At 39.9% G+C, this 19815-nt stretch overlaps 1 protein-coding gene across 5 annotated transcripts in view; it reads left to right on the top strand.

Annotated features, from left to right (window-relative positions):
* Positions 1-19193, top strand: part of stx1a (syntaxin 1A (brain)) — a 70642-nt gene extending 51449 nt beyond the window's left edge. Inside the window, exons 5-11 of one of the 5 annotated variants that reach the window (XM_030744555.1) lie at positions 2614-2687; positions 3228-3336; positions 11804-11877; positions 11966-12100; positions 13706-13816; positions 14019-14129; positions 17960-19193. In XM_030744555.1, the coding sequence (XP_030600415.1) occupies positions 2614-2687; positions 3228-3336; positions 11804-11877; positions 11966-12100; positions 13706-13816; positions 14019-14129; positions 17960-18037 (692 nt within the window). In that variant the 3' untranslated portion in view covers positions 18038-19193. Of the gene's footprint in view, positions 1-2613; positions 2688-3227; positions 3337-11803; positions 11878-11965; positions 13361-13705; positions 13839-14018 lie in introns of those variants that run through there. The other 4 variants (XM_030744553.1, XM_030744554.1, XR_004020799.1 and 1 more) reach the window with 4 other exon arrangements.
* Positions 19194-19815: the final 622 nt, after the last annotated feature.

The raw sequence follows: 19815 nt of genomic DNA, 5'->3' as shown, positions 1-19815 counted from the left end.
AGTCAAGGCAATAGGCTCAGCGCAATTATATTTTTATTAAATTCTATAAAAGCAACTTTTCTTGTTGTCGAAATGGTTGCTTCGAAGATGGGGACCAGGTCCCTCGCAGTCAATTGAGTTCAGTTAGGTTGAGTAGGAAATTATATGCAGTCTGTTTGTCATATTACAGCAATTAATTAATTAATCTGTTTCATTCACATTAACTACTTACATTCAGAACCTCACCAATTTGAAACAGAAATTCTTCCAAAAAATAGTGAAGTAGTTGCTGCAGGACAACGATTTAACTGCAACCTTGCCTTTATATAGGAGTATAACCAGAACCCGTTGCCAACTAGTTGAGTCAAGTTGCCTATTGCAGAGAGACTGAGTCAGATTGCAGCATGGTGGCAGTCTGTCTGCATTTTTAGATTTAACGTCAGTCATTTGCAAGACTTTGACATTCTGTATATGTTTGCAGTCAGTCAGAGCCAAAAAGTGACTGACTCATGCAGTAAATTCTTCACTTGGCTTTAAAGAAAGTTTAATTGAAGAAATACAAGAAATAGCAAGACAAATTCAAAATTTGTGAGGTTTTAGACATCAAAATAGCAAAATCAACAATAGACAAATAGTGAATTCTTTGTACCTTAAGGAACTACCTGCCACTCAAGACCAAAGGTGGATGATTCTATCATTAGAGTATTTTTAATTTCACAATACCACTACAAAGTACTGCATATGGAATCTGCTTTGGCTGTTTAGGATCTCTCGTTATTGCACTTGTGATAGAGGTTTCTTTTCATGCAGGCATACTGTTTATTAAGAAAAACTTCTCCTGTGAGTAGTGAAGCAAAGGGTTGATTTCTACACCGTCGACAAGATGCACCTAATTAGCTATATGCTCAGAGTTATAAATACTCTTAGGTTGCACTGAGAGCAGTCTGACTGTGTGAAGACAGATTTAACAAGCTCAAAGAGTGGATTTAATCATGTTCTCAGTGGTTTGGGAACCATATTCATGACAAAAATCCCATTTGAAATTATTTCTAAATGATTGATAATACTGAATACATTAAAGTAAATCAAAAAACCATTGTGGCTTTTCCTGGAACAATTAAAATATAATGTCTCTTTGTGCCTGAACCACTTTTTATATAAGATAAATAAATAAATAGTGAGTCTCCTCTAGGTTTATCTGTGATGTCCAAATAATACACAGTTGCAGCTAACTGGCAAAACAAATGTGAGCCAAGAAAGCATCACCAGTAGCTGAATCGATCGGGACCAATCAATAAATGGATGTTAAATTTACACATTTTTATCAGACATCTTGAGAGCAATTAAGTGAGCATGAATTAGCATGTTTTAGAGCATGTGTGAAGATGCGTGTATAAATAGAAATGAGTACAGACCATACAGTAACAGGTCAGGTGTAGCTACACAGCTCAGTCTACAGCACGTCCGTGAAGGTGCAGCAGCTTTCATCAGCCATTCAATCCCAGTTTAAATAATGAAAAACTGGAATTAAATGAAAGCTACATCTCTATTTATTTCAGTAACACTATCTTACATGCCCTCACACTGATGATCTTTCATATGCATTATTATGCTTGGCAGTAGCTCCTACACAATGATTTCCTGAGGTGTGACAGTGAAGAAGCAGTCAAGAAAGTGCTTATTACATGCCGAAATGTCATTGAAAAGCAGCCTTATGAAAAGAAAAAGAGAACAGTCATCCCAGTCATCTGTACCTTGATGGATTTCTTAGTAGTGAAGTCGCTGCTTCTACCACATCACAGATTATTCATTTGAGTGACTGATTTGATGTGTGATTAGTTAATCTTTGTGTCATGCAGAAATGTGCTGTATGGCAATCTCAGTGCATTACTACATTATTATACGTCAATATAATAACCCCCTCTGGTTATAATTATAGTTTCATTCATTGCACACTTGATTACAGGTGCTGAATTAGAATTTGATTTCACTATTGACAAAGTGTCCAACATTTTAGTTCCCAGCTTGACAGCCACTGACCAAATGCTGTAAATATTCACAGCCTCCAGAGGTTTATTGATTGTGATTTGACACCCTCCCCCCCATAGCCTTCCCTCTTGTAACAGTTCATCCTTTCACTTATCCAGCTCATAACAAGGTGTCTCAAAACAAATGGCCAGATTTCTAATAAATTTGGATGTGTATGTTTGTGGTCTCCTGATATTGAATTCTTGCATTTTTAATAACTCCTGGACCTTTTTTCTTGCTCTAACCTCAGGGCAGAATGCAAGATTTGCACACAAAATGAACTACAGTTTCTCATAATCTATTCAGCAGAGTGCCATGAGGATTTCTGAGCACAGTTTCTGCTCTCATGGTTACAGCACTTTTTTATTTGTATTAACCTCCTCGTGTTTTCTCTGGTATCATCATCAGATTCATCCCGTTACTTCCACAAATGCTTACATTCTGAACAGCTAAATCATTGATTAATTCATCGAATACTTACATTGTGCATGATTTTAATTAATCTTCCGAGGCAGCCAACAGCATTGGAGGCTTTTAAAAAAACATTTATTTTCAAGGTAAGCACCTGCCTATTGATCAAATGTGTACTTTTGTGTATTTGCCCAGGTATCCAGCAAACCATTGAGCAGGAAGAGGGGCAGAACAGGTCATCAGCTGACCTGAGGATACGTAAAACACAGGTACGGGAAAGCAGCAGAGTCAACATTTGTGTCTAAGTTGCATCCTAGTACATAACGGTGTTCTGATTTAACCCTTTATGTGGCGCGAAACCATGTTTCTTGATCCAACACCATGTTTCTCACCACATAAGGCCACATGGATTTCTCCCAACCAATCAGCAAAGATAAGGCTACTTCACAGATGATGACATCATGGCATCTAACACCCAACCTTTATCCTAACTGTAAAAAAATTCATATATTCCATTATCTCACTGCATTGTATTTGGTAGTAGTCCATCAAATGGCACACTAAAATATCAAGTGCTTAGTTAAGTATTCATACTAACTGCTTTGAGTATACTTGTAGGGCCTATTTGTCCCTTTTCCAGTATGAACACACTACATTTGCATGTAATTAGTGTGTAATATGCAGTTGGTACACAGCTCCACTTGTGTATATTTGTGCCTTCCCTCCTGCAGTTGATTTACTCTTCCTCTTAAATTTACCATCATTCAGGCTCCGGTAAAGTGTATTGTTGTTTCTCACTGCCGTTTCAGCACTCCACACTGTCCCGTAAATTTGTCGAGGTGATGTCAGAGTACAACACCACTCAGTCGGACTACAGGGAGCGCTGCAAGGGACGCATTCAGAGACAGCTGGAGATCAGTGAGTAGACCCAGGAGACTAAACCCTCCACCACCCCTCATACTGACTGTACATGTGTCAATACTGCATGGATTCAGAACATCTGCATCTATTTTCAATCACACTGTGTGTGTGTGTGTGTGTGTGTGTGTGTGTGTGTGTGTGTGTGTGTGTGTGTGTGTGTGTGTGTGCGCTAATCTTTGTGTTGTAATGTGGTGCCTCAGATGACACATTAATGATCTTTCTTTCCTTAAAAGTGTCTTGACTGTTGTTTGATTATTTATTTCCACTCTGGTTTGTCTGATTTCACCTTTAGAGCTGAACACGCCCGCTTATCATACATTATAACATGTAACTCTTGTGTAGGTGTGTTGTTGCTACACTGTGAACAAAATGGTCAGCTTTAGTCATCTCTGTCCAAAAAGAAAAGACCATCATAATCACTTATCCCACATTTCCTAGCATGTGTTTTATTCTCAGGCCAAGCATCGTCCTCTTGATATCCATCCTCCCTGTTATTACTCAGATGTTAAAGTCATCTTAATTAGGCCGAAAATACGGTGTGCACCCCTTTTTTTTTTTTAACTGCTTATCCAATTTAGGGTCACGGGAAAGGTGGAGCTTATCCCTGATTACACTGGGGTTAACACAACATTCACACCCACATTCACCCCTACAGCCAATTTAGATTCACCAATTAACCAAACATACATGTCTTTGGATTGTGGGAAGAAGCCCAAGAACCCTTGGAGAACCCACACAGGTACAGGGAGAATATGCACACTCTACAAAGCCCCAGCTGACTAGCAAGCTAAAACCAAGAACCAGTGCTAACAACTGCATTCTACTTCTTCTTTCGGCTGCTCCTTTTTGGGATGACAACAGCAGATAATTTACCACTGTTTCACCCGATCCCTAGTATCCTCTGTCACTCCAGCCTTCTGCATGTCCTCCTTCACCACATCTATGAACTTTCTCTGTGGTCTTCCTCTTTTCCTCCTGCCTGGCAGCTATATATTCAACATCCTTTGTCCAATATATCCACTATCCCTCCTCTGCACATGTCCAGAGCATCTCAATCTTAACTTTTCTTTTGTCTCTAAACCACTCAACCTGAGCTGTGCCTCTGATGTACTCATCTCTAATCCTGTCCATCCTGGTCACTCCCAGTAAAAACTGGAGGTGGCAGAGCATCCACTCCACCCTGGCTGTACCCTCTTCTTCAGCTCTCTAGTGTGCTGTCTGTTGCTTTGGATGGTTGACCCCAGGCATTTAATCTCATCCACCTTCACTGCCTCTATTCCTTTCATCTTCAACAACTAGCAACTGCACTACTTTGTCGATTTTCTACCCCTACCACTAAAGCTCATTTTTGAAAGGGCTTTATGTCTGCATACTGTTTACCACTCATTACGACCACTCAAACTACTACAACACAGGTTCGATTAATCGAATACAAAAAACTCACAGAAAAACTCATGTGGTGAGAAGTGCCATAATTGTAGGAGCAGATTCTTTTGACATTTTCTGTTTTCAAGGTCTAAAGCTTCTCTGAATACTGGCAGGAGGAAAACTTCATCATCGCAACATCTTGCAGCTGCTCTAACAGCTTCCAGCACATCGTTATTCATGAAACATTCACTCATCTGGGCTGACATTTAAATGGATTTATAAAATCTCTGCATTTGTGTTATTTATTCACTGTTCAAGCCTTATTTGAACATCTGCAGCTTAAAACTTGAACACAAATCAAAATGCACACACACACACACACACACAAGCTCACATAAAACAATACAAATTGGTGAGTGCATCCAACCATTATCATCCCACAGAGTCATCAATAACACTTGTCGAGAAAATAAAAAATACTGTCCTTTAGTGATTTTGTTTATCGAGAAATTTCAGTTTCCCACATCCATATTTATTTTGAATTGTTTTATGTAGTGTACCAAAACAGCCACCCTCACATTGAAACCACTTTCCAAAAACACATACATCACCAACACCCACACCCATATGCATGCACATGCCAGGTTGCTGCAGCTCAGATCAGAGCTCATCTCACTCGTGACACGCTGTATGTGTAATGTGATTTGTCAGGTATTAGCTGCAGGCCCTGGGCTCCTGGACCAGGCAACTCACACGGCCTCTGACATAGCATCCTGGCAGATGGCACTGTGCCAGCTGCCCCTAACAATCATGATAGAGTTGCCTTTATAAAAACGCACATACACACAAGCATACAGAGACAGACACAATGACTCATGTAATAGCAATAGCAGAGGAGAGCAAGAGCAGTTATGTTGCAGGGTGCTTGGTGTAGATGTAATTTCCTATGGCCATCTGTCAGTTTAGAGTGCACACATGCAACCAGTTTGTATGGTTAGCTCCACCCAGTATACGTACACTGAAACTGGCCCACTGGTCAAAAAAACAGCCATGTGCGAAAGGACCAACACAAACCCCTGGTGAAGTTAAACGAACTCGCCTGACTCACTTTTTCCTTGAGCTCCAGAGCCATTCGGATTTGATTTGTCAGCTGGTGGAGTCACAGGAGGCCTTAGCTGATCTCACCTGTCGTCAAGGAAGGGATTAGACACACAGAGAGAGGGCGAAGATGGAAAGAAAGCACAGAGAGAGAATGGGAAATTATCGGTATGAAATGAAAATAGACATGCAGTTTTGGGAGTTTGAAATAAACCTTCATAATAGCTTGATCCAACACTGTTTAATTCCTTTAGGATGATGTAGCAAGTGTGTTTCTGTTGTGCCTGCACCTTTGGCGTGCATGCGTGTGTGCGTGTGAGAGAGAGAGAGAGAGAGAGAATCAATGAGAGTGTGTCACACACAGAGGGAAACATAGTCTGCTCTGTCAGACTGAGTATTGATGTTCCCTCTGCTGCTCATCCCCTTTCCTGTTCACCCCTATTCAAACCTGCTGGGTACAGGCATGAAAAAACAGGAAAAGGATGCTGTGATGTAAACACTTTGATGTCTAGGCCACATTTTTGCCCCAAATTAATTGCTCAACAGTGCAAAAACGACCCTAAACAAAGTCGTTCTAGAAGCAAGTCTCGCCACTTGGCAGCGATTGTTAACACTGCCAGGAAGTTATTTTGGGTTATTGAGAACTAGTTTCTTGCCTTACAATAAGGTTTAAAAGTCTCATAGGTTATGCTTCTACTACAAATCTGTAAGGTGTCACAACACTTAAGATTAATTCATGGTGGCCAATGTCTGTAGCTCATTCCACAAGAACAGTTGCCATGCTAAATCATGTTAAGGCTGCAGTAAACCCAAAAAACAATAAATTTGTTCACCTACATCCGTGCTTCCATAACTGCTAGATATGTCTGCCACCACATAGTTAAAACTGTCGTGAACCTCAACTGTGCTTGTATCAGTGCACCAACATTGTTTCCCCACTTTGGCTGTTCTAAAGCAGATTTTGGGCTCTTTGGGTGGAGGATAACTGCCGTCTTTGGTGTTTGATACACAGATTTAGTTTCAAGATTCATTGAGTACCATGTCTCTCCCTTATAATATCTCAGAGTCCCAAATATGTTTGTATCACTTCTATTCAAAATGCATTTCTATACATATGTTCTTCTGGATTTCTATCTGTATAAATAAAATTAGGCTGTGGTGTTCAGCACCATTGCCTCATAGCAAGAAGGTCCTGGGTTCAAATCCACCAGATGGCCGGGGCCTTTTTGTGTGGGATTTGCATGTTTTCCTCATGTCCATATAGCTTTTCTCTGGGTACTCTGGCTTCCTCCCACAGTCCAAAGACAAGAAATATAAATCTTTACTATTTCTCGCAAGCTAGGCCAGCAGGGTGGTGTGGATGTTGGTCACACAGGCATTGCAGTGTCTCTTTGACAACATGATTGTTGTGTTTTATTTCTCAGCGGACGCTCCTTTAGCTTAGGATAGGCACGCTCACAGTGGCAGGAATGTGGTGTACAGAGTTGTCCACCGCATTCCTGCCTCAAGAACAAAAGAGATCGATCTCCTTTACATGTGTGCAGATCAGCAAAATCGTCTTGTTCTTGTGGTGCTTTTTCTCTGCACGCATGAACAGTCGTGCAGTTTGCCTTTTCACTCTGCTCCTTGTGGGTCTCGCTTCATTTGTGTTATATAACAATGGAAATGAAATAATACAGTTACTGGTAGCAACATAGTATCAATGATTTAATAGCCCATAAACACCATGGATGAAGTGAGACTTCTTGGCTTCATATTAGGCTTCTCAGGGTTTAGGTCTCCATGGTAACAGCTAAGAGCCTCCCTCAGAGCCTGTCATGGCTTAAAAAAAATAAAAACTATGAGGAGAGGAGTGTGTGTGTGTGTGTGTGTGTGTGTGTGTGTGTGGGAAGTGAGATAAATAGTGTAGGGTAGCACCAGTGTGCCTTAATTTTTTTTTGTCTTCACGATTATGCATGACTCATTGTAACTCCTTTCTGACCCTCTTTAATGTTGTAGTTTCATTGTAATGTTAGAGCGACTGTTATCAGAGAGGACTGTGAACTGATCACCGCGATGTGGTGAATGTGGCGTCTTTGTGCGCTCATCCTCTCATTTGTCAAGCTGCGAAAATGTTATTGCTCAACATGTCTCTTAAGCATGGTAATGAAACTGTGCGACCACTTAATCACAACCAAATGAAATTCACTGGTTTGATATGGATATAAAGTTTGAATTACACACGGTGTGCTCTGTGTATATGAAGAGGAATGAACAGGAGTGGACTCTGCCGTGGTTAGATGTGTGCGGCTTCATCAGAATTCTGTTCGTGAAGGCAATCATTGGGTCTAACTCCCCACCATCATCAGTCACCATCATCCTACTTGCTCTGCCTCTGAGGCCCCCCACAGCAACCACCAGTCTTCATCACACACATTCTCTCACACACACTGATTAGGTCATAAATGAAGGTTTTTTAGTTGCCTCTAAAATCCCCTCTTCGGGGGTCCAGTGGAGTGAAAGAAGAGTAGAGTTTGACAATGCAAGCGGTGTAGGATTGTTACATGTTACTGTGAATGAATTGTCTGGTGGTTTTTTTTTTGTTTTTTTTAATTATTTGACAGTTAAGGAACTACACTTACTTGCCTTTTGCTACAGATTTTTCTGTTTGTACACTGAATATGAGCTGGCTAACTTAGCAAGTACCCTGCCTGTGTCACAAGTTAACAAAATCAGCCTGCCAACACCTCTGGCTTACAGTAGTTGTTTGTCTTCAGGTCTTGGTGCTTTGCTCATAATCTTGTTTCTCAAATTGTCAAAGAAACTATTTTCTTTCTACACGTTTTTTTTTTTTAATATCAGACAGAAGAACTGGTCAAGTTGTTGCACCATGTCAGGATTACTATAAACTATTCCTTTGAACAACAAAACCCAATTTCCTTGAAGAATTCCAGTTTGAATAGTCTTGAATGCAGTTCAGCTCAGTTTTATTTGTATAGTACCAACAGCAGTTGCCTCAAGGTGTTTCATATTGTAAGGTAAAAACTATACAGTGTTAGACAGAAAACCCCTTGATGATCAGATGAGCTGCAATTGCGGACAAAAGGGAGGAAGAAATCCCTTTTTAGCAGGAAGAGACCTGTTGCCAGGGTCAGAGAGGTGACTGGGTGTGGGGCAGGGGAGGGAGCATAGGGACACAAGGCAAAACACAAACTATAGGAGAAAAGCTAATGACATGCATTAGTGCCATGTAAACACATCGGGAGTGAAAAGAGGTAAGTGGAGAAGAAGTGCTCGGTGCATCATGGTGCATCGAGTCCCTCAGCACCCTGAGCCTGAACCAGCATAACTAAGGGATGGTTCCGGGTCACCTGATCCAGCCCTAACTATAAGCTTTATCAAAAAGGAAAGTTTTAAGCCTGATCTGGTTGCACAGGAGAGGGCCCTAATAGCTGAAGGTTCTGCCGGCCATTGTACTTTTAGAAACTCTCTGAACCACAAGTCACAAGCCAGCAGTCTGAGAGCGAAGTGCTCTGTTGGGATGATATGGTACTATGAAGCCTTTTAAGATATGATGGGGCCTGATTATTCAGGACTTTGTATGTGAGGAGAAGGATTTTGAATTAGATTCTGGATGTAACAGGGAGCCAACAAAGAGAAGCATGGAAGAAATACCCTCTCTCTTCCTAGTCACTATTAGTACTCTTGTGGCGGTGTGGTTCTTTGGATCCAAAGAAGGCTTTTCAGAGAGCTTTTAGAATACCCTGATAAAAGTACAAAAGTTGAGCCCTGAAGTAACATACACATGAACAAGTTTTTCAGCATCAGTATTTCTTCTTTGGTTGAAGAGCTTATGATGGGTTGCACCCACAGAAAATATAAAAATATTAATGATGAACTTTCTTTTACACACACACTGCTTTGTGAACTTTGCATTTTAAGTACCCTAGTCTAGGGCTTTATTCCTGTATGCATGTTGATTTCCTGGAGCCAGAAGTGACCTTATTTAGATGGGAGAGTGGAGCGCTAAGTTATCATCTAACCCTAGCAAGCTTGTTTAACAAGCAGCATCTATAAACTGTATGAGTGCAACACACACACTCACCGGCTACTTCATTAGGTACACCTCGGTGAACCCCCTTCCCTTTTTTTAGCTGTGTGGCTGAGGCAATTTTTTGCCATCATCATTAAGACACCTGTGCTGGCCGTGCCGCAATAAGTCAAAATATCTGCTTTGAAAAGGTTCAGAATATATATATTTAATTAAAAAATATTCTAAATTTAGGCTAGTTTGCTTAATTGGGTAGTTGGACAATTTAAGCACATTTTATCTACAATATTTCTGAACTTTTACTTCAGACTGCATGACCTTTTCCAAAGCACCATAACTTTCTCTTAATAAAAGAGAGAGCATTTCTTTCAGCACTGGGATGGTATTTTAAACTTAATTTATGCTTGAGGTTTGCTTTTTTTTTTTTTTTTAACCATAGCCAAGAGAGGTTAAACTATCTGCTCAGCTCTGTACATCAAATTACTATTTGATGAGATGCAGTGTGTCATTACGAGGAATAGATGGGACTTCCTGTATTTACATGTAGCCCCAAAGAGGATTTAAAATGTGCAAAGGGAAGATTGGAGATGATGCTGACACCGTCTGACTATGACTTACAGTATCAGTGGGGCAGTAATGGAGCTCAAGCGAAGCAGCACAGCATGCAAACTCAGCCCTCGTATTAGTGTAGGTGTGGGTAAATGAAGTAGGGCAAGTCTGTCGGGGAAAATAAAGATGGATGAGGAGCAAACTCATCAGCAGGAAGAAGCCATAAAAAATGCTGTCACAGAGAAGGGGATGGGAGATGGAAAGTATTAAAGCAAACTTAATAAACTGCTAAATAAGTGGGTGGTGGTTCTACCTCTTCCTTTGCTCTTCATGCTAAGAAAACTACACAAGCCTCGTATTCAAATGAATACGAGGCTTGTTTACTCGTGTTTTGCCTGTCTGACAGTTGAAGGGGAAATGTCAAAAGATGATCAGCGAGTATTAGATTCAATCTCGGCTACTACAAATGAGATGCAGACTGATATCTCTGACTCAGCTGCAGTCACCAAGCTACTGTGTATGATTTGTCAAAAGCGAGAAAAAAACTTGTAGGTTTTGAAAGTATTCACAGATTGTTGTTCAAACATTAGAAGTACAGGACCTGTATAGTACCTGTGTGTAGGACTAAAGAAGAAAGGCTGTGAATATTTAGTTTCAGTTACAGCTTCCAAACAGATTAACAAATAGATATTCAGATGAGGAAACCTAAAGAGCAAAATCTTAATTGATAGTTTCTAGAGGTATTTTACACCTTTAATCGTGTTTGCATTTGTATGGTTGGATCCGGGAAACATAAAAAACCCTGCCCTACAAATGTCAGAAATGTGGGTTTACGTGCAATAAGATGTTAGATGGCTTAATCCTGTAGCAATATTTTAACGGTAGGTCCCATTAATGTTTGGACTGCTGGGTTTATGACTTTCTACCTGGAACTTAGGTTGCAGATCATTAGTTAAATACTCACAGATGTATGAACACATATATTTACGCTGCAACATTCAGATTAGTGGTTTGAAAACCAGATCCTGGATGATGCTCTGCATTAGCAGTTTTTTTTTTTTTTTATGATTGCATCAGTTTTTAACCCTTACTCAGCCTGGATTCAGACACAAATTATCTTTATTCCATCCAGTGCTTTTATTCAGGTACAGTGGAGACAGATTGAGAGAGAGAAAATAAGCATGTGGAATAGAGAAGCACACAGCTTTTGTTTTAATTAATCCTCCAATGGACGCGTAGACCGTCGGAGGGGGTTACTGTTATCATCCAAGGTATTTAATTAGTGTTTATTAATGTGGTCTTTGTGCACTTTGGTTTGGAGAACCTTATAAATTAAATATCATTGCACCTACATGCAAGTGTTTAAACAAGCATACTGTGTTGTGGGTGTTCATGGGTTTGTGTGCATTGCCTTTTTAGCTGGAAGAAACACAACAAACGAGGAGCTGGAGAGCATGCTGGAAAGTGACAACCCAGCCATCTTTACCTCGGGAGTAAGTGTTACCAAAAAAAAAGCAGCATCAATGCACCTGTAAGCCACGTTTTAAATTTTTAATCTTCCCCTATTTTATACCTTCTCAGATAATTATGGACAACATCACCCAGCAAGCGATGAATGAGATCGAGACGCGGCACAATGAGATTATCAAGCTGGAAAACAGCATCAGAGAGCTTCATGACATGTTCATGGACATGGCCATGCTGGTGGAGAGCCAGGTGAAAACACTGCTCTCTCTCTCTCTTTCTGTTTCTGCAGCTGTGTCGTTTGAGACTCGGCCAAGTGCATGCAAATGAAACAAGCATGCAAATGCTCAAGATGTTTATAACTGACAATCCATCTGTCAACTGATAAATAATAACTGGTTTCTGCATGCAAAAAAAAGGCCGTCTTGCTAATGCAGTGGTTCAGTAGCTGCCTTTGTTCATAATAGTATGCTGCTCCTCCCTATAAAGCTCAAGTAACTACACGGCCTTCATTTTACAGAACAGTTTTTAAGTGTATTAGTGTAATTGAAGGCCCATCTATGCCAACACAGTTGGAAGGAGGTTATGTTTTCAGCTCCATCTGGGTGTCTGTTTGCAAACTATTTCAGTAAATTTAGACAGTTTTGGGGGAACAGATCGTTTTTGGCTCAAAGATAAGTTGATTGGAGTTTGGTGATTATCTCCACGTGGGATTTCTGCCATTAGACTGTTTTTTTGTTTTTTTTATAAATAATTCTCCTGCTGTGATCATTAGCTAGAAAATAAATCTGACATCTAGGACTTTCAAGCTGGCAACTTAACAGAGTCACATTTTGTTGAAGCATTTAATTATAAATAAACCTTAAATATTGCAGGCTTTGGCTTTGCACGTTTAGAATTGTTCAGAATTAGTCTTTTTATCATGTAGCAACATTTGAATGTGCAACGTTTAAAAGCGTTCCAAGCCTCAGTTTGATGTGTAGACTGTCTTCGAGTGTTGAGGTGCCTTTGCTCTCCTCAGCAAAGTGTGGAACTTCACGGCTGCATATGAGTGCGTCTGAGCTGAACCCCCACAGAGATGAACTATTTCCCTCATCACAAATAGTCAGCCTGAATTATACAGCGTGGAATCTGAGTTAGAGAACACTTGATTGAGAAAATATGTGAAATAATGAAGTGAGTTGTTACACGAATGGGATTTGGGTTACATTGATGGCACAGTGTAATAACAATTAGTGGTAAAATGTCCAATAATTCAGTGGAATTGTGTGTTTGTACACTTATGATCTGAACAATTCAATTAACTAACCCTTTCTGCTCTCAGTGTCACATCATTTAAGATTAAACTGGAGTGGGATTGTTAATTTGACTTTTCTCAGCTTTGCTCTCTCTCTCTCCCAATCTTGTTTGTTTTCACTTCTATTTTCCTCTTCACAACACAACACTGTCCCCACTCCAATGACTCTGAGCTCTAGAGAACACAGAGCGTTGCTCCCCTCCTAACACAGCAAGGTAATTTACCTTTAATTCATTATTTTCTCATGTGTAGAGAAATCTTTGTTTTAGTGCATGCATGGAGAGCAGTCAGATGGGTCACTTTAGCAGTCATTTAAATTATCAAGTGACTGTGAGTCAGTGCTAATATGAAAAGTTGTATAAAGATGGTTTGTAACTAATAAAATTGAAATGAAGAGTGTATTTTTTCCCCACACCTTTTTTCCTCCACACACAGCATTCATTAGTCTGGTTACTTTGAAACATATTTATGAAATCTAAGTGTTGCTGTTGTCAAGTGTGGTACTGCAGATTTCTTCTCTCATTAGCACTACACTGACTCCATCTCTTATTTTTGTGCAGGGCGACCTCGTGAACAACATTGAGCGGTGTGTTACAGAGGCCCAGGAATATGTGGAGCAGGGAAAGAACAACATCCCAAAATGCAAAAAGTTCAAAAAGGCTGGCAAACGGGTGACATAATTATATCTTTCTCTCTTTTTTTCCTCTTTCTCCCTTCCCTCTTCACTCGACTTCTCATTTATTTGTTATTCCTCCCCTGTCACTTGCCTCCATCTGTATCCACTCCTCCTCCTCCTGCCTACACATCTGGCTTCCTCTTTATTCTTCTTGTCTACATGTCCTCCACACCTCCTCTGTAACCAACTTCTCCTAGGGGGAAATGATAGACCGCATTGAATACAATGTGGAGCACTCAGTAGACTATGTGGAGAGGGCGGTATCAGACACTAAGAAGGCTGTTAAATACCAGAGTAAAGCCCGGAGGGTGAGTTGCTTAAACAGGAAAAACAGAGCATGTGCGAAAACACCCTATCACTTTGAAACAGTGATAGATGACTTCAGAATCAGTGCATGTGCATAATGGAGTGCAGTGGCTGTTATCTGTGTGCATGCTCACCTGTCGTGTATTCTGTGTATGGAATGTGTGTATTGTGAGTGTGTTTAAGTCTATAGCAATGACTCTCAGCCTCAGTATCCAGGGTATATACGTTCACTGGACACTTTATTAGGTACACCTTGCTGTTACTGGGTTGGACCACTTTTTGCATTCAGAACTGCTTTAATCCTTCATATCATAGATTCATCAAGGTGCTGGAAACATTCCTGAGAGATTTTGGTCCATATGGACATGATAGCATCCATGATATGAATCTCCTGAAGTCTGGTAACTGTGGAGGCCATTCGAGTACAGTGAACTCACTGTCGTGTTCAAGAAACCAGTTTGAGATTATATAAGCTTTGTGATATGGCACATTATCCTGAAACCAGGCATCAGAAAATGGGTGCACTGTGGTTATAAAGACATGAACATGGTCAGCAACATTACTCATGTAGGCTGTGGCATTTAAACTATGATCAGTTGGTCCTAAGGGGCCCAAAGTGTGCCAAGAAAATATCCCCCACAACCTTACACCACTGCCTAAACTGTTGATATAAGGCAGGATCCATGTTTACATGTTGTTTATGCCAGATTCTGACCCTACAATCTGAATCTTGCAGCAGAAATGAAGACCAGGCGGCATTTTTCCAGCGTTCTGTTTTCCAATTTTGGTCAGCCTGTCTGAATTGTAGCCTCAGTTTCCTGTTGTTAGCTGGCAGGAGTGACACCCTGTGTGATCGTCTGCTGTTGTAGCTTATCAAGTTTTGATGTGCTGTGCATTCAGAGATGCTCCTCTGCATACCTTGTTTGTAACAAGTGGTTATTTGACTTACTGTTGCCTGCCTGGCATAAAACTGTCAGAATCATACCATGTTCAAAGTCACTTAAATTACCTTTCTTCTGCATTCTGATGCTTGCTTTGAATTTCAGCAGATTATCTTGACCATATCCACATGCCTTAGTGCACTGAGTTGCTGCCATGTGATTGCTTCATTAGATATTTGTTTCAAGTTGTACCTAACAAACTGGCTAGTGAGTGTAAACAAGAATCATACCCAGGGGCATTTTGATGAGGTAACAAAATTGATCTATATTGGAATTTAGGAGGAAAAGAAACACAGACCATATGTATTTTTAATTTAGCTTATATAACCAGAATCACTTTTAACACATGAACGTTACAATCAGCTGAAGAGGCATGAAGAGAAGCCATAATAAATGGCTACAAGTACTGCATAAAAGTCTGAAAGACCCAGTGAGTTATCCCACTTCATGATACACTATAAATACTAAAACTGTCATTTTTGCATATTTTTTTACTAGTTAAGCAACATACATCATATTAAATAGTGAACTCCGGAGGTTCATTACCTTTGGACAGAACTATGTGAGGGTATGCAGAGGTTAAGCTGGTTGTTCCCTCACATCACTTGACAAACTGATCATGGCAGTCCTTTTTTTAACAACCTGCAACAGAGTGGAGCAATTCTGCCACCTCTTGGATATTATCTAAAAGGTGCTCAAAGGCATATAAATTCCACATATCCTGTGACCCCAATTCAGTGCAAAGCTCATCTAGATCGCTATTTCCCCATTTATAATTAAAGATGGCATACCAGCAAAGAGTCTTTCTTTCTTTCTTTCTTTCTTCCTTTCTTTCTTTCTTTCTTCCTTTCTTTCTTTCTTTCTTTCTTTCTTTCTTTCTTTCTTTCTTTCTTTCTTTCTCATTCATGCTCTTCTACAACCACTGAATCATCATCTGACACCCTGCTCTCGTTGTTCTCCCTCCCCATGTTCCCCCCCCCATCCAGAAGGTGATCCTGATAGGAGTTTGTGTTGCGACGTGTGTCACCATCCTCATTATTGTCCTCGCAGTGGGACTCAGATAGGTCCCTAACAAATCGTAACAGGGCAGACAGGGCAGTCATTATGAGTCACACGACTGCTGGAGAAACACATCACACACACAACTGTTCATGTGTTAAAATGTAATGTATGGTGGCCTCTGCAGTGTGTGCAGTCAGGACTTCTTATGAACTGGGAAGCTGGTCATTGCATTACTGTCTGAAGTCTGTGCAGTATGCTATGAGCACTCAAATATACTCTGCATCAACTTTTATTAGTGTTTTTAATGTATGCTTCAGGAACTGTTTGTGCTTGGCCTGTTTGTGTCACGAGTCACATGTGCATGTTTTGCTGTGTGTTTTCCCGCAAACACAATTTGCAGATGATTGCTAAATGAAAATCAAAATAAACTTGTCTCAAATTACGGTTTTAAGGAACACTTTATTTTAATAAAGCGCTGTACACATTCAGCATAGTGAAATTTCATCATCAGTCTTTCTTGTATTTATAGATAAATAATTAAGAACCTGTTAAAATGTGATTAAAGGAACAGTTAAACATTCTGGGACATCTACTTTTGAGTCTTCTTGGTAAGAGTTAAATGACAAAATTGCTAAGACACAAATTTGTGGTTTCACTGGCATAGTTACTTTTTGGAGTATTGACCAGGAAGTACAGCAATCTCACATGAACCCCAACTAGAGATAAAATGAAGTTCAAAAATGTATTCTCTCTTCCAGGTTTGCATCAGTATTGTGCAGATCACTTTTAATGAGCATTCATTTATGTCTTGCTTTTGCACATACAAAATTTGTTTAGTCTCTGGGAAAGTTTAACGAATATAAAACCACAAAAAAGCCACTTGAGTCACTGTAGAAATGTTACCAAGGCTATGTGGAGTTTTCATATCCTTCTAACTTGATACATCCATATAAAAAGCTATAACAGTTTAATTTGTAAAGTTATGAGGTGCTGCTATGGGTAGGTTTGTTTGCTTTTTTTGATTGACACAGTGATTTATATAACACAGACAAGGTTTTTAAAATGAAAGAAAAAACAAACAGCAACAATAATTGTATTTTCTTTTTTTATAATAGAGAGCATGAGATGTCTACAGTCATGAAAAACAAAGTGCACCCACTTTCAATTCTAAGGTTCAGCCATAATGGAAAAAAAAAAATCAGTTTTCACCTTTGCAGGTACAGAGCCTCACACGAATAACAACACGTGATGTGTTGATGTGTTGCACCGTGTCATTATTTATTTTACCCATAATCCCTGAAAAGGGTAAGTAGAAGAAGATGGATGGAAAGCAAAATGCGGAAACAGTATGTAATAAAATTAAGTACACCCTCACTGCTTCCACAGGACTTGCAAAGGTAAGCAGTAGCCAGATGCTCCTAAGTAATTTGATTATCTCACTCACTAATCATCAGCAAGTGTGACCACTTCTATAAATTCAGGTGTGTGTTAAAACAGTGCCACAGTCTTCCCAGAAGTGGACGTCCCAGTAAATTCATCCCCGAGGTCAGACCGTTCAGCGCCCAGAGTAATGGCAGCACGGTGTTGGTTTGCAAAGTTACTCCTTTGGACAGACCAAAATTATTTGGCAATAATGCACAGCACCATGTTTGGAGAAAACCAAACACAGCATACTGGCAAAAACACTTCATGCCAATTGTCAGCAGTGGGTTATTTGTCTTTTGGTTTGGTTCTTCTGCTTTTGTTCTGCACTGCATTTTGTTCAGATTATTATAAACCCTGTTCAAAGTACCAGCCATGTAACTAACATGTTTTCTCTGCTCCCCATTTGCTGCTTTGGATGTTTTTCTCTTTTTTTTATTTTATTCATTTCTGTTAAAAATATGCAGAAGAAAATTTTGATTCTTATATGCTGTGTCATTCTGGGAGTCGTCATTGCTTCCATTGTTGGGGGAACACTGGCCTAAACCTCAGCCACGCTCAACTTAAAAAAAAAGTCAGACAACAGAGCTAAAAACAGAACACACACATCCCCAGTTTCCTGTTCCAGTGAATGCAATCTATCATGTGTTTAGCACAAGATGCGTTACACAATGTACAATAAATTTTAAACACAGTGTACAGGGCCAGAGGTGTGTGTGGGGGGGTTTTGTTGTTTGTTTGTTTTTTCGCATGAGTTGCTATTTTGTAAACGTGCGGTGCTGCAAACTGTTTCTCAGAGTGTTGCGTGTTGTCAAAGATGTTGCTTGAATGAAAAAGTTACTAAATGATATGTAACGCTATACTAAAACATTCCAACTTCCACGTATGACACTGATTCAGATGTGTCTTTTTTTTTTTGTCGTTGTTGTGTTGTACAGGCAAAATTACAGGTCACTCATCATGTTTCCAAAGCTATGTCATCTGTTTGCATTTTTTTCTTTTTGAAGACTTCTTACGTTCTCCTGCTGATTTCTTCTACCTCCCTCTTAAAAGCCCTGCATGGTTTAGTACACTGTAAAGTGGTGTTTTGTACTCTGTTGCAAAAGGGAACGCAACAAAAAGAACATAGCTGTGCTGGTGTTGGATATTTTGCTTGTATATTTAACACACTGCCAACCTTTTTTTTCTACTTGCACATCTCTTGTTGTTGACGGAAGCGATGCTACTGTACTTGAGTTCATCTGGCCTTAGCGGTTGTGCAGCTTTCTTGACCGTTGCTCCAGTGTTGAATGTGATTGAGTGCATGCATGCATATATAAGATGTGAAAGAGGATTTTTGCAGCTACATGTCTGAACGTGTTGTGTGTGAGTCGTTGGATGAAAACCTGAGTGCTTGTTAGTAGCCAACTGTGTCTTTGTTTTCTAAACTAATATAAAACTCTCTAACACTGCCAGTATATTTAAATAAGCTGTTAAAGTGGAGTCTAGTCTGGTTGGATTGATGAGGTGACAAACATTTGTTTATTTCTGTCCTTTCTGTAAATCCCAAGGTTTAAACAGTGCATATTATTCTGTCAAGCTACTTCTGTTTGTTTTCATTGATGAACTCAATGACTCAATGAGTGCATCAGCATGAACTCAAAGTAGCCCCATTAAAAAGACTCTCATATCGATTTTTTTTGGGGGGGGGGGGGCATCAGACAGCACAGACTGCAAACATGTTACCATGTTGCCTACTCAACTTGTTGCCTTTGTGTTGTATTGTAATGACATGGTTTGGTTTGTTTAATATTAGTCTTGTTTTTTCCTTTTTACAAGTAAAGTTTGTCTCCAAAAATTACACTGACTTTGTACTTTGCTTTGCATACATGCTTCCACAGGGACACAGTATATTCAAGTGAAAACATGGTATGTAAACCCTGTGCTATTCTTGTAACTGTTGACCAGCCACTACTTTTAATCAAGTAAAGCAGCAAGTGAAGAGTGAGTCCTTGAAGTTGATATGTTGGAAGCAAGTTACTGAGCACCGGGTTCTCCACAAACCAGCCTAGAATCCACAGTGCTACAGTATCACTGTACCTAGGTGGGATCTGACTTTCTTGCATTTGTGCAGTAATTTCTAAAAGTACAAACATCCTGTCCCAGAGTGATGCTGAAAAGCTAGTTTATGCATTTATTACTTTTAGGTTGGATTAAAAACTCCCTGAAAAGCCTTCAGCTAATCATATTATTCATTAGCTCCCTGTTAAATCCAGAATCAAATTTAAAATCCTTCTCCTCACATACAGAGTCCTGAATAATCAGGCCCCATCTTATCACACCC

The sequence above is a fragment of the Archocentrus centrarchus genome, chromosome 13 (assembly GCF_007364275.1).
Source record: "Archocentrus centrarchus isolate MPI-CPG fArcCen1 chromosome 13, fArcCen1, whole genome shotgun sequence".
Classification (NCBI taxonomy): Eukaryota; Metazoa; Chordata; class Actinopteri; order Cichliformes; family Cichlidae; genus Archocentrus; species Archocentrus centrarchus.
Note: the sequence above shows the minus strand (reverse complement) of the source record. Positions and strands in the feature narration are given on the sequence as shown.